Source organism: Halichoerus grypus, chromosome 11, assembly GCF_964656455.1.
Source record: "Halichoerus grypus chromosome 11, mHalGry1.hap1.1, whole genome shotgun sequence".
Taxonomy (NCBI): domain Eukaryota; kingdom Metazoa; phylum Chordata; class Mammalia; order Carnivora; family Phocidae; genus Halichoerus; species Halichoerus grypus.
Window position 1 is genome coordinate 1,138,879 of NC_135722.1, and position 18,253 is coordinate 1,157,131.

The 18,253-nt window shown below is 56.1% G+C and overlaps 1 protein-coding gene across 4 annotated transcripts in view; it reads right to left on the reverse strand.

Annotated features, from left to right (window-relative positions):
• The window catches only part of MOB2 (MOB kinase activator 2), a 76,202-nt gene that overhangs the window by 45,539 nt on the left and 12,410 nt on the right, over positions 1-18,253 (reverse strand). Inside the window, exon 1 of one of the 4 annotated variants that reach the window (XM_078057597.1) lies at positions 5,436-5,464. The exons of the other annotated variants lie outside the window; for them this stretch is intronic. Within the exon in view, the coding sequence (XP_077913723.1) occupies positions 5,436-5,449 (14 nt within the window). The 5' untranslated portion in view covers positions 5,450-5,464. Of the gene's footprint in view, positions 1-5,435; positions 5,465-18,253 lie in introns of those variants that run through there. 4 annotated transcript variants of the gene reach the window in all.

The following is an 18,253-nucleotide window of genomic DNA, read 5'->3' on the forward strand; positions in this document are numbered from 1 at the left end:
TCCCACCGCGGGCCGCATGGTCTGGACCTGCTTTCTCCACCGCAAACGCCCCCTCAGCTCAGAAACACAGCAGGTGCGCAGCTCAAGCCTGTGTCAGGGGGTCTGGAAGGCGGGGGGGGCAGGAGTGGGGTCAGCCTGCCAGAGGCCTTGGCAAGTGGGCTGGGGGCTCCAGAGCAGAGCGGGCGCATCAATCCCCAGCAGCTACTCGACCTCTCTGGGCCTCCCCTTCCAGCGTGTCCCGAGGGAGCATCTGACCACAGCTCCCGAATATCCCCGGGCACAAGAAGGCTGGCTGCCGGAGAGGAGGGCGCCTGGGCCTCTGAACACACCCTGCGAGGGACGGTCTCTGAAACTAACAGAACTGAGGTGACAAGGGAAAGCCTCCGGCGAGCATGGCCGTGAGCAGGAAACTGGAGTGTTCCCGCCATGCAGTGGCCAGAGCAAGGCAAACAGAGGGCACCAAGCACTAGCTGCGTCCACGGTCTCGCCACCTCTGTAACGCTGTGTCCAGCCGCCCGGAGGGAAGTCCTCCACCTGTACGGTGACCACGGCTAAAGGAGTGAATAAGAATCACCAATCAACACAGCACTCTGAGACCGCAATGAGCAAGTCAGAGGAAAGATCACAAAAACTTATGTCAGAGGAAGACATAAAAATAGGCTCAGCCCCACTACCAAAGAAACACAGACGACAGCGGAATATGTCCCAGCACACTGGCAACCCCCCGCCAGAACAGGCCTCTGGCCACCGAGCAGGCAGGAGGTAACAGAATGTGTCACCAAGGGAGGGGACAGCGGTGACTCCCCTGGTAAAAATAAGCAGCCAAGACAATGGGCCAAGATGGCCCTGTGACACTGCTCACGACCACCACCTAACCACCACCCACAACAGGAACGATAGCCGACCTGAGATCAACAGTCACACAGGCTGGGGGGGCGGGGCGGGGCGGGAGGCCCGCGGCACCAGAAGCAACGTCCAGAATACAGTCACCCCGTTTTTGTTTCAAACAAACAAAACCAGGAGAGAACACTCCACGTGTCCAGATCTAGGGGTGGGTGTGCCCCTGAGAGGGAAGTGGGTGGGGGGGATGGGATGTGGTGATCTTCCCCCTCTGCTGCTGGAAGGTGACACATGTGTGACTTGACTTTTGAGTCTCTTTCTACGAAGAAGAAAAGCATTACATGAAACAGCGCACAGCAGAGCATCCAGACGAACTTTTGTGAGGCAGGCAAGGTGCGAACACCTCTAATAGCTCATTCTCTCGTGCGGTTCTCAACGACACAAGAAAAAATGCCAAGAAACGCAAGGAAGACAAAGGAGACAGGGAGAAGTGCCCGGTAGGGAAGCCAACCCAACAAGCCCCATTGTCTTCAGCCCTTCATCGCCAAACTTCTGAAAAATCACGTCTTCACTCCCTGGCTCCACCTCCTGACCTTCCCTGAGGTTCAAACACTCGCTCGCCCATCCCTGCCCCCCAACACACACCAAAGCAGCTCTTGCTAAGGTCACCCTCAGCCCCACACTCTTCGGTCCAGTCCAGTGAGTGCAGGCCCCCACGCACCAAGTGCTCCCCACAGCTCCTCCCAACCGAGCACCCAGCTCCTTGGAGCCCAGCCCTGCACCTGCCCTTCTCCCTCCATCCTCCCTTCCTCTCCCCCTGCCCAGGCTTCCCCAGGCCCACCTCACACCTCGGCTCCACCACACGGACATACCAGGGCACCTCCAACTCACCATACCCCGAAGGACAACCAGACGTGCACGCCTGCGTCTCAGTAACAAGGCCGTGCCCTGCCCGCTCATGTCCATGCGGTGCCTGGTCCCCATCTTCCCCCCAATCTGAAGCCCACTGTCACTTCCCTCAATTAATTCTCAAACCCAGCGAGAGGACCTTGGAACAGGCTGCAGCATGGCTGTGCCGGGCTGAACTCCAGCACCCAGCCTCCTAGTAACTCAGGCAGCTTCCTACCCACTCTGTGCCTGTTTCTGTCACCCATAAAATGGGGCCACTATGAGAACCCCTGAAGGCATGCACTGAGGAGGGTAGGAACAAGGGCGCCTGCCACACTGTCATCTCCATCCCCACCTCAGTCCCCCCAAGCGGATCCTGACACCTGCTGGGACCCTGAGAGGTGTCCTAACTGGCCTCCTTCATGAAGTCCTGGCAACACAATCCTCTCCCTGCGACACCTGGAGGGGTCGTGGGAAAACACAACGGGGCCACACTAAGCCCCTCTGAAGGCTTTCTGATGTGCTTAAAACAGGCCTCACCTCTGAGAGGCCACCTTGAAACCTGTCCCTCCGGCCTCACGGGAAGCACCCACTCACGCCCTTCTTGCCCACCACGCCCCACGCCTCCTGTGTCCTTCAGAACTCATCTCCCCCCGGTGCCTAAACTTCACTGGTTTAAGCATACTTCCTCGGGATCAACCCCAGCCCAAAGGACCCTCTGGCAGCCCGTGCCTCAGAGGGGCTCCGCCGTGGGGAGGCCCTGTCCACAGCACGGTCCACACAGCCTCTCTGCTGCTTGCAGCTCTGCCTCGAGATGGATGCCGTCACCACTCCCATCCATGGCGGGGTCTCGACTGGTACCAGCCAGAGCTGGGATGGAGCCCTGGCCCCAGGGGCCCTAACGAGGCCCCTCTTACCATCCACTCCCTGCCTGGGGGAGTGCCAAGGGCGGCTCAGCCGGCAAGACTCGCCATGGGGGCCTGGCCCCGGCACACAGACTGGCGGCCTTGGCAGTGAAGGGAGGCCTTTGCCGGCCCGGCCACCCACAGGCTGATGCACAGCAGCAGGGAGGCCCGGGCAGGGCTGCAGGGGACCAACAGGCCGGCCGATGTTCACTCCGCCTGCACCGCACTAAGCACTACAGACACTGTGCTGGGACTGCTGTGGTGTCAGGAACGCGGCCAAGTCAGTCATGTTGTGTTACCTTCCGCTACACTCTGCAGCCTACATCCCCGCCTCCGGAAACTGATGTTTCCAGGGATGGAGACACACTTGGAGAACTCTGGTGCTCTCGGTTCATACGTGCCACGGAGAAGAGAAGGGTGAAGAAAGGGGGCAATGACTGGGGCAGGGAGGGAGAGTTTACTGGAAGCAGGAAGTCAGGGACAACGTCCTGGTGAGGGTACATCAGCACTGAGACCTGAGTGATGTAAAGGGACAAGCCAAGCAAAGGTATGGAGGAAACAGCAAGTGCCAAGACCCTAGGGCACAGAGGAGCCGGCCATGCAGTAGGCAGGAAGCCAGCAGAGCGGTGGGGCAGAGCAGAGCAGGGGGCGAAGGCCTGAGAGTCCAGAATCACAAGCTGCCACGGAGTCTGGTGCAGCAGAATCCCAGGAGGCCCCGGAGGCCATGCCACGGCCGATGTGCTGCCACAGAAGGCCCTCCAGTGCAGAGGGGGAGAAGCAGCAGGGCACCAGCCACGATGCCGTGGAGGTGGCCCAGGAGCAAGACGCCAGGTGCCCACAGGGCTCATGTGCATGGCCAGAACCCAGCAGACCTGGGCTGTGCCTTGGCGGTAGAGCTGACCTCCCAAGGTTTGGAGGAGAGAAACCAGAGACGCACGGCTGCAGCTGAGCGGGCCAATGAGCAGTACTCGCTGAAAGAAGGCCCACAGGGGCACCTGTGCCGGGGAAACAAGAAGCTCGCTTGTAGACACACCGAGTCTGAGCTGAAGACTGGCCACATGGGTGGAGACACGGGGGGCAACAGGCACAGGACGGGAACTCGGGACACGTAGGAGGCAGCGAGCCTGGTCCAGCCAGTGCACAGGCACAGCCAGAGAAGAGTCCAAGGCTCACAGTCGTGGGAAGACAAGGGGCCTACAGAAGTCCTCCAAAGAACTCTCAAGAGCCCAAAACGACACGTCTAGAAATAACCCCTAGCGACTCGCTACTGAACGCCTAGCAGAAGCGGGGGGAGCGCTGGCTCCTCCATTCTCGGACAGCTCCGAGAATAACAGCAACCCCTCCCTGGGAAGGCCCTCCACCAAAGTGGAGATGGGAATCGTTCCCACCCAACCCTTCCTGCTGCTCTCATCCCCCTTCACACTGCACCCGAGCAGAGGCCTGAGGCAGCTCCCTGCTCTGCTGATGTCTTCCCAGCAAGGCTCTGCATCCTGAGCACCCCCAAAAGGAAGAAGAGCCGCCCCCACTGCAGAACAAGCATGGTTCTAGCACTGGGCCACCTGCATGGCCGGGGCCACCCGCTGCTGACGGCAGGGACTTCTCTGCCCTCAGGGCCAGACACCCAGGCATGGAGGGGCCCCCCGCGTCCAGGCAGGCACCACACACACTTGGGGGAAAGGCCTGGCCCACGGAGGGATGCCAGGCAAGACTGTCCTGCTTGAGAAAAGCCTTTGCGCATTCGCTGAAAGCTGGACGTTCACGACAGAGAATCATACCTGCACTAACAATGTGAGGGCCTCATCTTCTCAAAGGAGTCCTGACTCTGGTTGCTGACCACGGCCTCATCACTCGGTCCCCACAAGCAGAGGAAATGAAAGGCAGAAGCTGCTGGGCCTGCTGAGGCTCCAGGATGAGCTGGGGACAGGGAGTGGAGGGAGCTGCCTGGGAAGGGGCACAGAGAGAGCAGGGGACATGGGAACCCACATCCTGCCCTCTGCAGCCCAGCAACAACCAGGGACTGCGGTGAAAAGCCCAGGTCCTGGTACTTCAAGAGCCAGGGACCCCGACCCAGGGCTGAGGCTGTGCTTGGTGCATGCTCTTCCCTACAGCACTGGCTTTAGGACCCCACCCCCACAGTGGCGGTGGGGAGTCTTGGCCCCCCCCAACCAGCCACATGGCACAGATCACTAATGTGGCAGCCCTTCCAAGAGGCGCCGCCCACCGTGCATGGCAGGTGCACAGCCCACACAGCACGCGCGCGCACGCGGTGCACACCCTCCATGGCGCGACACGAGGGTCCATGCACGAACTCCTGCGAGTGCTCAGCACACTCCATTCACAGGATCGTCCCCATCTGTCTCCTCCTTTAAAGTACAAGGTCCTTTTTTGTTAGGAAACAATTCTGAGTTAGTAAGCCTGCATTTTCTCACATTTTAAACAGATCTCCTTGCATGTGTGATTTTTCTTCCACTTTCTTTTTATTTCAAAGTGGAAAGGACTCTGGAACTATGTTTCTCAAACTATAAGCTGAACCCACTAATGTGGGTTGTAAAATTGCCTTGGTGGGTCAGATCTTTAAAGAACACAGAACAGAAATGATCACTGGCACGTGCACCAGACTAGTCTGTTTCAGTTATACACACAGACCATACACACACACACACACAGCGTATTCTAAGTCACATTATAAAATGAATTTCATGATCACAAAGTTTCAAAAGAGTGTTCTGGAACAAATGGTTGCTGTGTCTGGCCTATCATCCGGGACGATCTGTGTGGGACACAGGGCCTCGGCAAGCCCACCTGTTGAGATCCATCTACTGGAAGGTGTACATATTTTGGGAACAACAAAACATCCTTCTGCTGAAGAGGCCATTCCGGGCGGCAAGAGCAGCAAGCACGCATGGGTTGGCAGCAGTCCTGAGGAAAAGGGATTGCTGGACAGACAAAAACAAAACCACGCTTACAAATAAAACCGATGGAAAATGCTTTTCAAACGCAACGCAGTTAAGTGTGTTCACTGAATTGGTGTTTTTACAAGCTAGCCATAAACTTTAAATGAGGTCTGCTATTTTTAGAGCTGCTTTTCAAATTCTGCTCTAGAGAGTTATTCAAAACTTCACTTAACAGAAGTTATTCCAAAACATGTCTTATAGAACGGATACCCCAACACCACCCAGACTCCTAGCCAGCTCTGCAGTCGAGATACCCGTGGGTTTCCTTCCTGCTTCTGCGGGGGCCCTCAAGCATCATCCCATGACTGCATTCCCCATCCCTGGAACTCTGCCCATCCAACAGGCTGTGGCAGTTAAGAGAGAAGCTGCATCGGTGGGGAGCCTCGAGGCTCCAACACCACATGCTCAGGGAGGGGATGCTATCCAGGGCCCAGGCCCCTTCCTCCCGTGTCCTCATTCCCTCCTAAGTGGTTATCAGGAAGCACAACACTCTGCCTTTCATTCAGGTGGCCTCAGCTCAGTAAAAGTCTGGGATCTGCCACTCTGTGCTTTGGCACTGGGACGTGGGCACCTGGGGCAGCTGCTCTCTCTGCTCTGAGCCCAGCACCCAGCTCCTGGCCTCCTTGGATCAGGTCCTTTCTGATAACCAAATCTGGCCCCTAACCCAGGTGATCCTGCTGGAGTCTTTCCCCAACACAGATGATCAGAAATCCTGGTGTCGCAAACCCAGGGCCCATCCTCCATCAGGTTAGGAAGCTGTGTTCCCAACAGCTGCCCCAAGCAGAGCGAGAGGGAGGGAAGCTAGACCATTGTTCACACGCAGAGAAAGGAGGAAGCTGAGACAGGAGGGGCGAGCCAAAACCAACAGCAGGGCAGCAAGGGGACAGCCACCCGGGGCTCCTCTGTCCCGCAAAGCCTCCACAGGACAGGGGAGGGTACTGCCCGTGCTGCCGTCCTCAGAGAGCTCATACGGAGACAGACGAGGAATATCACAGGGCAAACGCACAATGGTGTGTTCTTCACATTTTACTGTATGATTTAATAAATAACTGGCCAAGGATGTCAGGACCCATGTTACCCTGCCACACCCAGGAGAGAGCCACTCAGAGTCCACTCCTCACTCCCAGGTGCAACAGCACCGGGATTCTCCTTCCCAGAGGCCAGCCTGGGCCCAGGGGGTGCTGCTAAGGCCACACAGCCCCCCGGACTGGAGTGGAGGGCAGAGCGGTCCACTCAACCTTGCTGAGGAGGTGGGGTGGGCACTGCCGACCTGCTGTGAGCAGGCTGCTGCCGGGTTCCGTCTCGGGGCCAGCGTCTGGACTATAGTCACAAAACGGGGCAGCACCATGCCACGGGGGGAAAAAGGGGGAGGCCACCAGGCTTTCTGAGTAACAGGGAGTCAGCCCACTGTCGACAGCAGGTGCCCCTGGAAAGCAAGGCAGGCCAGTCTGGGAAAAGAGTCCAAGGCGGGAGGCAGTCTGCAGCCCCCAGGCCCCAGTGCAGCAAGGTCTGACGGTGCAGGGCCGTCTCACAAACACTAACCACAGCTCCTTTCCAAGTCGGAGCCTGGACAGAGGACAGAAGACTCGGCTCAGACAGAAGCAGCGAGGAGGCTAATCCAGACAATAGAAGAGGGGGACTTCTAGCGCACGAAACTAAAAAAAAAAAAAAAGACATTTTAGGTGCTCCCCCCACACCACCAAAACAAAATTTAAAAAGCCCAACCAAACAAGAAAACTTGTTTTACTTAATTAGAAAGAGGTCAATAGAAAAGGGTGGTGGGTGAACTGTACTTGGTCACTGAAGGACGGAAGGAGCGACCAGGACTGGAAGGATGCTCCGCACCATGAGACACCTGCCCCTCAAGATAAAAACCATAACTCACAATTTCAAAGCCCTTCTAACAATTAGGAAAATACAAGCAGCCATGAGAGAACTGTGCTGACACATCAGAACTAGAGAGACTCAGCGCCTGAGGCAGAGGAGCTTAACCGTAGAACCAGGCCTCACTGTTCCCTCCAGAAAGGCGCACAAGCGGCTGGTGCGCCCGGACTCAAAGCCCAAGACTGCTTTAATCCATGAACTCTTCTTCAAACGTGTAGGACTGTAAACCCTGCCGGCCACCCAGAGCAGATGCTAGGGAATCAACTCCTCAATTCTGAGAGCTGGTAAACAGAGGGAAACATCAAGCATTTATCCTGAATTTCCTACGTTGATTTGGGATATCTTGGGGTAACCAAGTCATCGACAGGAGGTCTGTGGTCAGACTGCGGCGCTCCAGGCTGCCTGGACACAGGCACGTGACCTTCAGCAATGTGTCTACACCACCTGCTCTCTCCCTCTCACCCAATGAGGAGAAACAAGACACCAAGTAAACAACAGCCTGTGCCCAACCCCGACCTCAGTGGCACGTGGGGACCACGCACAGGCTGAGCTCTGCAAAGGGAGGTTTTCTGGCCAGCACAAAGAGAGACTCATGACACCAGACGTGTTCTGAATCGCACTCCCTCCCTGCCCATGGCCACTGCCAGAACCTATCACCTCTTGTGAGCTGAGGCCAGACCCCATGCAAGGATGGCCTGGAAGGACATCCTCTCTGCTGGGCCCAGCACCCTCCTGCTCCTGGAGTGCAGGAGGAGGAGGTGCTCAGTGGCCAGACAGGGCCCCATCCATTCATCTGTCCACTCGCTCTGACGGGGCTCAGGGTCTGTTTCCGTCTCCCGGGCATCAGGGCTTCAGGGCGGCATCCCCAGTCACCCGGGGTGGGTCAGCAAGCCGGAGAAGGCACGGCCACAGTATCCTGAGCTGCCACAGTAGCCACTACAAACCACAGCTCCCTTCCCCAAGTGGCTGCTTTGATGCCCCAGACCCCAGCCTCTCAGACACCTCTGCAGGGGCCTGGGTGACTCACCTCCACACAGGGTGCACAAAGAAAGCAGCCTCAGGGCTCTTCTCACTAATGCCTGACCCAGGAGCCCCGTGCCCTTGTGGGGGCCCCTCCAAGACAGATGTGGTCAGGCAGGTCTGTGCTCCCCAGGGCCTGGGGTCCCTGGCGAGAGGTTGGGTGAAGGCAGCAGAGGAGGCTGAGGCAGCCCAGTGCATGGGGCTCTGTGCACCCACGGGACATGCACCGCCGGGCACCTACCCTGGGCCAGCCCTAGAGACCCTGGGACACGGCACCCAAGAATTCACTGCCCTGCCTCCAAGGGGATGGCCAGCAAGTGGAGCCGACGGAAAGGAACAGAGGCTGGAGAGAACCCAGCACACCACGGGACCCGAGCAAGAGACTGGGGCTGGGACCTGGAACCTTTTTGTCCTGGGCAGCCTCAGCCACCTTGGTGGGGGAATGGAAGACAGGCTGTGGCACTGATGTGGACGCTGCCCCAGGAGAGGGGGAGGCTACTGGTGGGGCCCGGCGAGAGTTCCGGAAATCTGTAGGGGGGACACCACAGGGCTTCACGTGGGCCTCACGACGAAAGAACAGATTTGTTTTAGGAAGGGACGCCAGAGCCCAGGTTCACCTAAGGTCACAGTGAAAAGGATGCTCACTGCAGCAAAGACAAGCTCTAGAAAGTCCCAACCGACTCCTTCCACTCTTTGCACTCCCCAGACTCGAGCATCTCCAACCTCACAGCTGAGGTGAGCAACACAAAAGCCAGAGGGATGACTGCAGATGAGCAGCAAGGGAGATCTGATGTTCTTTCTCAACAGCTTGAGACAAAATACTACTGAGCAGCAGAGACATGAAAAGCAAGGATCCTACTGATTTTCATTAATAAAGGTGGCTTTAAAAATCTCCCGGAGGAGATCCAGGCTGTGACAAACACGCAACGAATGCATTTATCTGGGAACACCTACTGCTTTGTGTGTTACTGTGCCTCTGACCCCAGAGTCGGCCACCAAACTTCTCCCACAGGTCCCATCCATCCCCTTTCCCCTGCCTCCCAGGAAGGGTCTGGTCTCTGTGGCCTCAGGAGCTAGAGGGTGGACACACACCTCCACGTCAGTGGGGCTTCTGGAGGGCAGACCGGCTTGGTGACCCCCAGAGACCTGGCCCTCCAGGCGCCCCCCCCCCCCCGCCTGGACTCTGCTCCACGGGCTTCAGAGGCTAGCAAGCCCTGAACTGTTTTGTGTTTTTTTAAAGATTATATTTATTTATTTGGGAGAGAGAGTGAGAGCGAGAGAGCAGAAGCAGGGGGAGCGGCAGAGGGAGAAGCAGGCTCCCCGCAGAGCAGGGAGCCCGACGCGGGGCCTGATCCCAGGACCCTGGGGTCCTTCACTGACTGAGCCACCCAGGTGCCCCACCCTTGGACTGTTTCTCACCCCGATACCACATCGCCCTCACCTCTGCCTCCCCCTTCCCTGTGGCTCTTATCCAGTGACTTCAGATCCTGTTTCTCAGCTACACTGAGTGGGGCAGAGCCAGCGGCCTCCTTTACTGCGCCCTTTAGTGCAGTGCGGCTAAGCGCCTTCACATGAAAATATGTTCTGTCTTATTTTGGGTTGAAGAAGCAAGTCACTCTCAAACTATTAAGAAAAAAAATATGTGGGGGGGGAGGGGAGGGGTGCAGGGTAGAGGGAGGGAACGAGAGCACACACCTGAGTGTGATGTTCGGGAGTCTGGGTGGGGTGTTAGAAAGTACTGAAAGTATTTTTGCAACCTCTCTAACTGTAAAATTACTGCAAATAAAATCTAAACAGCGGCAGCTGGGGGTGGGAGAGCGGCTCACGTCCAGAGGAGCAGGAGCTCCCCAGACAGTCGGGTTCTCAAAGCAACACCAGGAACCGGAAGCCAGTGGACGGACATCTAAAATGGGCAGGAAGAAAGCCAAGCAAAACTGCCCCATGCAGTGAAAACACGTGTCAAGAACGGAGGCAGTTTCAGGCCGACAAAGATGGGGAGCCCCTCACCAGCGGCCCAACACTGAAGAAAGAAAATGGAAGGGAATCCTTCAGGAGGGAGAAAACCAGCCATGAAGGGAGCAACAAAAGCAGCAGATCCACAGAAATCTGCTATCAAGAAAATACACAAATCTAAATAAATACCAAGCATATGAACCAGAGATAACACTTTCGGGGTTACAACGTATTAAGTGAATGAGCGTGTCCGTGAGTGCACGCGAGTCCCACGACCGCACAAGGGTCTGAGGTCTGGGTGCTGCAGGGAGGGGGACAAAGCGGCTCATTAGCATCAGGCATTAAGTTTAGGGTCTGCGCTGTACGTAACCTCTAGGAGAAAGGAATGTGAGTGCATAGCTCCCAAAGCAGAGGGGGTTAGGAGGAGGTAGGATTTAAAAGAATAAGAGGTGCCCGGGTGGCACAGTCGGTTAAGTGTCTAACTCCTGATTTCAGCTCAGCTCATGATCTCAGGGTCGTGAGCCCGAGCCCCACGTCGGACCCCATGCTGGGCATGGAGCCTGCTTGGGATCCTCTCTCCCTCTGCCCCTCCCCCACAAAAAAATAAAAAATTAAAGAATAATAATCAGCATATTCAAATGAAAGGCAGACGAGCAGCACTGCGGGCAGGCCTGGCGAGGTGGATGGTCTGCTCACACATCCGGCCACCACCATACACATTAAGGGGAAATAGGCTAAAAGGAAAGCCGATCCGTGTGTCACCCACTTACGTGACCATTACCAGACCTACGAGGTCTGCCATGTGCAGTGCAGAGCCTTGGGGCAGCCCCCCTTCCAGGACTCTCCCGCCTGTTTCCTGCTCTTCCTTGAGGTCTGGCTGAGCCCCTTTCGCCCGTGCCGCGGGCCACACATTTCCCCGGGGCTTTGGCCTTTTCGTTCTTCCGGGGCTATCTTTTGATGAACAGAGCTTCTTAGTCTTAATGTAAACCAAATTCTCTTTCCCTTTATGATCAGCACTTCCTGGCCCTATTTAGGAAAAATGTTCTTAACCCAAAGGCCAAGAATAGCATCTTCTATGTTATCTTCCAGAACAGTGCCGTCCGAGAGAAATACACCACAAGTCACAAACACCAGCCACGTCTATAATTTCAGATTTTCTAGAAGTCACATTAGAGAGTAAAAGCAAACAGGTGAAATTAATTTTTTACTAATTCTGCCCAAGTTATCGTCAACGTGTCATAGATGATATAAAAACATTTTACGTTATTTTTTTCCAACGTCTAGGTGTTGTACACTTCCACACATCTGAAGTGCTTGGTGAGCACGCATGGCTCTAGAACTTTTATATCTACACTCTTCCTGGCTCAATTATTCTTTGTATGGTGTGAAGTATGGACAAAGTTTTTTGGTTTTTTTTTTTTTTACTATATGGATATGCAGTTGACCTAGCATGCTTTATTACAAAGACTCTCTGGACCTCCTTTTTTTCTCTCTTGAACAGTCTTGCCAGAGATTTTCCCTTTATCCCTATGTTTAAAACATCAAACTCTGGCCTTGATGACTCTGCTGAAGATCCAGTTTCTGTCGCATCAGCTGCCGCTCCCAGCTCCCACCCTGCCGTCCGGCCCTCCACCTCCTCTGGCTTAGACCACTCTGCAGGTGACCCCTCCCTTTCTGATCTGTGCATCCAAGGCTCTGTACTGCTCTCTGGTCTACTTGCAGTCCACAAATCTCAATCGGTAGTATTTTTGTTATCTTTCAGCTAAAAATATTTTCCACTTTCCATTACGAATCATTCTTTGTCCCCCTGGTTACTTAAAAGTATGTATCCTAATGTCTAAATATAGGGAGATGGCCTCTCTTCGTTGTTGATTTCTGGTTGGATTCCACTTTGGCCAAGAACACACTCTGGGTGGCTGCACTTGGCTGAAACCTGTTGAGGTTTCGGTCAGTCTATGAATGTTCTCTGAGCGCTTAAAGGGGTGTGTAGCCTGCGTTGTTGGGCTCCGGGTTCTCTCTATTGGTTAAAATGTGTGAATCATGGTTTTCAAATATTTACGCTGGCTAGCATGTATGGTTAGGATACAGCTAAGCTGAGCTGCTGTGACAAGGACCCTCCCTTCCCCTGCATTAGTGCAGGGCAGGTGGGTGGACTCAGCCTCCCAACACCTTCCTAAGGCCCCAGGCCAGCAGGGCAGCTCCACATCCTCCCCAGCGGCTGTCCAGGGACTCGGGAAGGTAGGAACAAGAGGAGGGGCAAAGCCAGGACAAGCATTTTTTTTCCCCCTAAAATTTTGTGTCCCTTTACCAACCTCTCCCTATTTCCCCCAGCCCCTGGCACTACTCTGTCACTCTGTTCCTGAGTTTGACTTTTTCTTTTTTTAGATTCCACATATAAGTGATACCATGCGGTATTTGTCTTTCTCCATCTGGCTTATTTCACTTAGCACAATGCCCTCCAGGGTCACGCATGTTGTCGCAAATGACAGGATTTCCTTCTTTGTTAGGGCTGAATGGCATTCCATTGTGTATACATGCCACATTTCTCTGTCGACCCACACACGTTGGTTCCATACCTCGACTGTTGGGAATAATGCTAGAACGATGATGGGAATACAGACATGTCTTCAAGATCATGATTTTGTTTGGATAAATACCCAGAAGAGAAACTGCTGGATCATATGGTAACTCTGGTTTTAATTTCTTGAGGAATCTCCATACTCTTTTCCTCAGTGCACCCCCCACTGCACCAACTGACATTTCCATCAGCAGGGCGCTTCTCCCCCATCCTAACCAACATTTGGTATCTCCTGGCTTTTTTATGATCCCCACTCTGACAGGTGTGAGGTGATAGCACAGTGTGGTTTTGATGTGCATTTTCCTGATGATGAGTGATGATGAGCATCTTTGTAGGTACCTGTTGGCCATCTGTAGGTCTTCTTTGGAAGACAGGCAGATGGGAGACTCTCCAGGCCGCGAACACCGCATGAGCATAGGCCAGGGGTCTCAGTTGGAAAGGGCACATCGGAGGGCTGACCAGGCTGCAGGCACCCCTGGGGCGGGAATGGGGGTGGGGCTGGAGGGAGGTGGGAAATTTGGACAAAGGGTCTTTTAAGCAGGAATATGACACGAAAGCTCTCTGGTGGTTTGTGGAAGATTGGAGTCAAAGATAAGGACATACAGCCCCCAAGCCCACATGTGGGTGCCTGCATCTGGGAGAGCCCAGGGCCCCAGGGCCTGCCTGGAGGGAGCCCAGCAAATCCATGGCCCTGACGAGGTCCTGCAGTCTAGACTGGCCCCTGGACCAGGCCCGCACCCAGAACCATGAGGTGTGTGAGCAGCAAGGACATGGCCTGGCCTGGCACAGGCTCTGGGCCCTGGCACATAGGCCAAAGAGTACAGTGTTCACCCTAGACCCCTGCAAATGTCATTTCAGGGGACGTTTTATTATTTGTATTAGAAATCGAAGGACCCAGACTTCTGGGAAAGAAAGGACACATGGAAAACAGTAGTGCTCCTATGGACTGCTCCTGGCAGGGACACCTGGCTCTGGGGGGCAGATTGGCCCCATAATTACTGTTCTCCCAGCTGCTGTGTTACCAGGACCACTCTGTGACCCCAATTACAGCAGAATTAGCATAAAGCACTACCAGGACAACTGGGGACATCTACAGGTACCACATCTTGATCCTACATCTGAATCACTGGTCTAAAAACAAACCATCAGAATAAACTCAAAGGCCTGAGTCCCGTGGGCCCTGGCTCTGGCCCCTAAGCTACAGCCCACTCCCACTGCCTGGTCCCATCCTTGCTCCCCCAGGGGACAAGCCAGCCCGGGCCCGGCACCTCCGTCACCTACGGCATTGCAGGTACCAGCTGCTGGAGGTCGAGCAAGTACCTTGCCAGGTCAGCACGGGGCCAGGACACTGTGGAGACCCCAGCCACCGAGTCCCGCACAGCAGCGCCTGCTCCTACGACGTGGTCACCACTGCAAGTGAACAGAAACGGGTGCCACCAGAGCCAGAGGCCAGCCCGTCGCCCCAGCCGCCAAGGTACCCTGGTCCTCACACGTGGGTGTGGCTGTAACTCAGGACCCGACAGGGCGGCCGGCAGGCACACCGCTGGCGGCAGGAGGGGGCTGCAGCTAGTCTGCGGCACAGCAAAAGACGGCGCCTCTGGCCACACTGAGCCTGCCACCGGCGCTGGCCCCTGCTCAGCCCTGACCCACGTGTCCCCGCTGTGCTGACAGGAGCAGGAAGCACGCTTCACGCAACGGGAAGCAGACTCGGGGCAGCAGAGGACATGGACAGCAGGACCCCTCAGGCCCCTGGCCTGTGTGTTGCTCCAGCAACGCCCCCAGGGCTTGGCCAGATGCCAGGTACAAGGACCACCAGCCCATGGCTGAGGTGCTCCATCCCGAAAAAGCACGGCAGCTCCCCTGAGGTCTCCATCTGGGAGTTCTCCTGGAAGTGCCCAGAGCCCTGGCACAGAGCAGGGAAGGGCCTGCTGGGCAGGAGGCAGTCTGGGTCCCAGCGCTGGCTGGCACAGACCCACCTTCTGAGGCCTCCTGGGCCCCCTCATCCATCTCAGGCCCCAGTGGTCCAGGGCAGAAGTCCGAATCAGGGCTGGGCAGGGCCCTGGAACCCGGTCGAGAGGGATGCGAGCTCCATCCACAAGGACCACCAGCAGGGCAGTGGGCTGTGCCCTCACATGGGGCTTCAGGAGAGAGGACGCTCTTCAAGCAAACCAAGGACCACCGCCACCGTCCTGGTGACAGCTCAGACCGCAGGGGCCAGCAAACCACAAACACTACTCCTTAAAACCGTGAGTCCAGTGAGGAGGCCAATACGGAGCGCAAGCCCCCACCCACCCAGGAAGAAGCACCGCTCGCAACCGCAGCCCTGCTCCTCACAGATCGCCCTGAAGACAGTGAAACACCTCGGGGAGACCATCCGCATCACCGAACAACAGCTGCTCCCAGTCGCCCTTGGAGGAAGTACACTAAAGCCGACAAGGTCACAACAAGACAACACATTTATTTTCACATGAATTATAAATGCCAGGAACTCTCAACAGAACTCAGCTGAGCCCAGCACTTCTTCAGCCAAAAAGGTAGGAGGCCTTCCAGCAGGAACAATAGAATGTACTTGAAAACAAGGATTTTAATTACAAAGCGTTTCAAAACCCTGGCGGGCAGAGAAGAGGCACGGGTCTCCACCCTGTCAGCCAGGAGCAAACGTGCACCCCAAGACCAAAGCCCAAGGCAGAAACAAGTCCCCTCTGCCCATCCCCATACAGAGCTCAGCCCGGATGCCCTGCTCCCAGGAGGCAGCAGGGACAGCCTGTGTGGTGACAGAGTGACCCATAAGACACACGCCCGTGTGCTCTTGGTGCCTTTGAGCTCTCTGGGGCTTCAGCACGTCCGTCTCTCTGAAACCAGGAAATCTGATGCCAACAAGGTGCATGCCGACCGCACACCAGGCGCCTGCTACAAACTCTGTCCCAGCCAAACCATCCTGTCCTGCAGGGCAGGAGCTGTGACCCAGGTGCGGAGGCGCAGGGGCAGCCGTGATGCCCGAGACCACCTGGCCCGCAGATGGCACACCGAAGGAGCACCCAGGCCTCCTTGTCCGCACCCCCTCCCAAGAGCGGTGCCCACAGGACACAGGCCTGCTGCCAACTCACCTGGCCAGCTGCCCACTGGCAGGTGCGGGGTGCCCCAGCATGGCCTTCACCCTGACCACACCATGTATGGCAGATGCTACCCGGGGGCCTGGGGAGAGAAGATGAAGCCCAGGCCCTGAAGGGGCAGCACTCATAACGTATTTTATTCTGGGTGCGGGAAACCCAGTGCAGCACAAAACGCCCCTCTCATGGAAGGGAGGGAGCACAAAGGTGCCAGCTCCGTCCTCCTGCTGAAGCCACAGCCCTCAGCTGCACAGCCCATATCAGGGACTCTCAGGAGAGCTCGGGCAGCCTCAGGCCGGGCGCACTTTCTGCCCTGGGCCACCACCCAGCTCACCCAGCACGGGAAGGAACGTCACACCATCCACAGCAAGAAGGAAACACACTTTGTCCGGCACTGCCGAGAGGACACCAGGCCCCCTGGGAGGACTCCTCTCTGCAGCCCATCATCAGCTGGAGGCCAGGGCTGGGGGGTGAGAACAGCATCGGCGGCCTAGATTCCTTCTCAGCCCTTCTTTGTTCATTCACCCCACAGCCAAGAGGACGCGGGGCAGAGGGACTGGGAAGAGGGCTGGGGGGGGAGGGGAAGGGAGGGAGTGTGACTCGCCCACTGTGTGAACCGTTCACATGATGATCCTCCTGGGGACTGCTCAGAGCCAGGACTCCTACTGTCCACTGAGCTTCCAAGAGGACCCCAAACTCATCCAGCACCTCAGACGATGAGTACTCCTTGAGGGGCACTTTGAGAAACCCTGTTCTAGGTTCTCCACGTTGCCTTCTCAATACTCTCTGCAGCCTCAGCGACCAAACGCAGCCCCAACAGGCACTGGGCAAACAAGGGGCTCCTGAACAGCTCATGACACCAACGTGAACTGAATTTCTTCCCAAGAGAACAAACCAAATGGTACACACACTTCCAATAACGCATGCATGTGTGCTTGTGTGTGCGAGTGTGTGGGGGGGGCGGTGATGATAAAGACTGTACAAGAAAATATGGAATGCTGGGATCACCCCCACACACAAGCCAGGAGGAAAAGGGCAGGGCACAGGGCCAAGCTCTGGTCTGTGCCTACAGTCCTCCCCAGGCTATGCCCCGGAGCTGCCAAGCCAAAGGCTTGGGGCTCACTCTCTCGGCCCAAACACGCTCACACCTGTGGCATCGCTGTTCCCCAGCCAATGCTCTGGTCTCCCAGCACACACTGGACCGCTCCGGGTTCTCTGGCCGGGTCCCAGCACGGCTGAACGCACACTCTGCTCAACTCATGAACGGATGCCCTCGGGAAACATAGCAAGAAGCAGGGTCATGGGGGTAGTCCCACTTGGGCCAGTTTGAGCATCTCCCCCACTCTGTCTTTGCTCTTGTTCCTTTAAGAACAAACTCTAAAATCTTAATACTTGGGATTAATACCCCTAAAGTATACAGACCTCAGGCCAGTCATAAGAAAGCTAGACCACTCTGCACACAAAGAGCAGACAGGTGATTCACCAAGAACACAGGGGCTCCAAGTACGAGAACGTCAGCCTCAGCCCTCTTCAAGGAAACGTGCACTAACCAAACACCCCTCCTTACTTACCAAAGCGGCAAAGATTTTTTTCATAAAAGAGTAACACAGGCAGCTGGTCACAAAGCAGAGATGAGTGCATGCCAGTGCTTTCAGGAACGTGAGTGGGCAGAGCCTCTCCCGGAAGACGCTCACAGGCCCTCTTTCGGAGCCCGCCAGTCCCCTTCCAGAATTCTACCCGAGGAAATGCCAACGTTGGGCAGCGACTCATGTGCACGGATGCTCGGAACCGCTATCCGCTGGGAGAAGACACCCTAAACACCCCGCCATGGAGGACTACGGGAGTTACGGCACACCCACAAGGGCCACCCTAATCTCCTGCCACAGACACTGACTGCTGGGGGGAGTCCGCACCCCATGTGACACCAGTTTTCAGCGTCGAGTCACGGTCTCGAGGTGGTGGGATCACTCACTTTTTGATTTCTGCATTCCCTGTGTTTTCATGTTTCTACAACGGACTTGTGAAACCAAGTTCCACGGGAGCAGGGACTCTGTCCGCTCCCTCACGCCATGCCAGCAGGGGCCACAAAGGAACACCTGGAGGTGCTCAAAAGGCAATACA